The 445-nt window shown below is 76.0% G+C and overlaps 1 protein-coding gene across 1 annotated transcript in view; it reads right to left on the bottom strand.

The window, feature by feature from the left end:
• ESPN (espin) overlaps window positions 1-445 on the bottom strand; it is a 64,009-nt gene that overhangs the window by 63,090 nt on the left and 474 nt on the right. Inside the window, exon 2 of the mRNA XM_019511536.1 lies at window positions 218-379. Coding sequence (XP_019367081.1) covers window positions 218-379 — 162 coding nt within the window. The remainder of the gene's footprint in view (window positions 1-217; window positions 380-445) is intronic.

The following is a 445-nucleotide window of genomic DNA, read 5'->3' on the forward strand; positions in this document are numbered from 1 at the left end:
GCCATCCAGTGACAAACCGAGCAGTGTCAGGCCCGCGGGGCGCCTCAGCCCGGCTCTGGTGGTGTTATCAAGGGTGCGGGCGTGGGCAGGGGGCGGGGGGCTGTTCTCGCGGGTGCGGGCGTTTGCAGTGGTGCGGGGGTGCTATCACGCGTGTCCGCCCTGCATCCTCCCCGCGGGCGGGATGTGCCCGAGCTCCTCCCCGCGCCGCCGCGCGTACCCGCGAGGAAGCCGAGCCCCGTGGCCAGGCGGAGGCAGAGGCGCTTGGCGCCGGGGCTCGGGCAGCAGCCGAAGTAGTCGGAGCCCAGGAGCAGGCAGGGGAAGGCGGCGGCGCTGGCGAGGCCGGACGCGATCAGCAGCGCCCTGGTGAGGACCACGGCAGCTGCGCCAGGGGAGCGACGAGCCGTGAGCGCCCCGGGCCGGGGTGCGGGGCCGGCCGCGTGTCCCC

The sequence above is a fragment of the Gavialis gangeticus genome, unplaced genomic scaffold (genome assembly GCF_001723915.1).
Source record: "Gavialis gangeticus isolate Ggan-Ray unplaced genomic scaffold, GavGan_comp1, whole genome shotgun sequence".
Classification (NCBI taxonomy): Eukaryota; Metazoa; Chordata; order Crocodylia; family Gavialidae; genus Gavialis; species Gavialis gangeticus.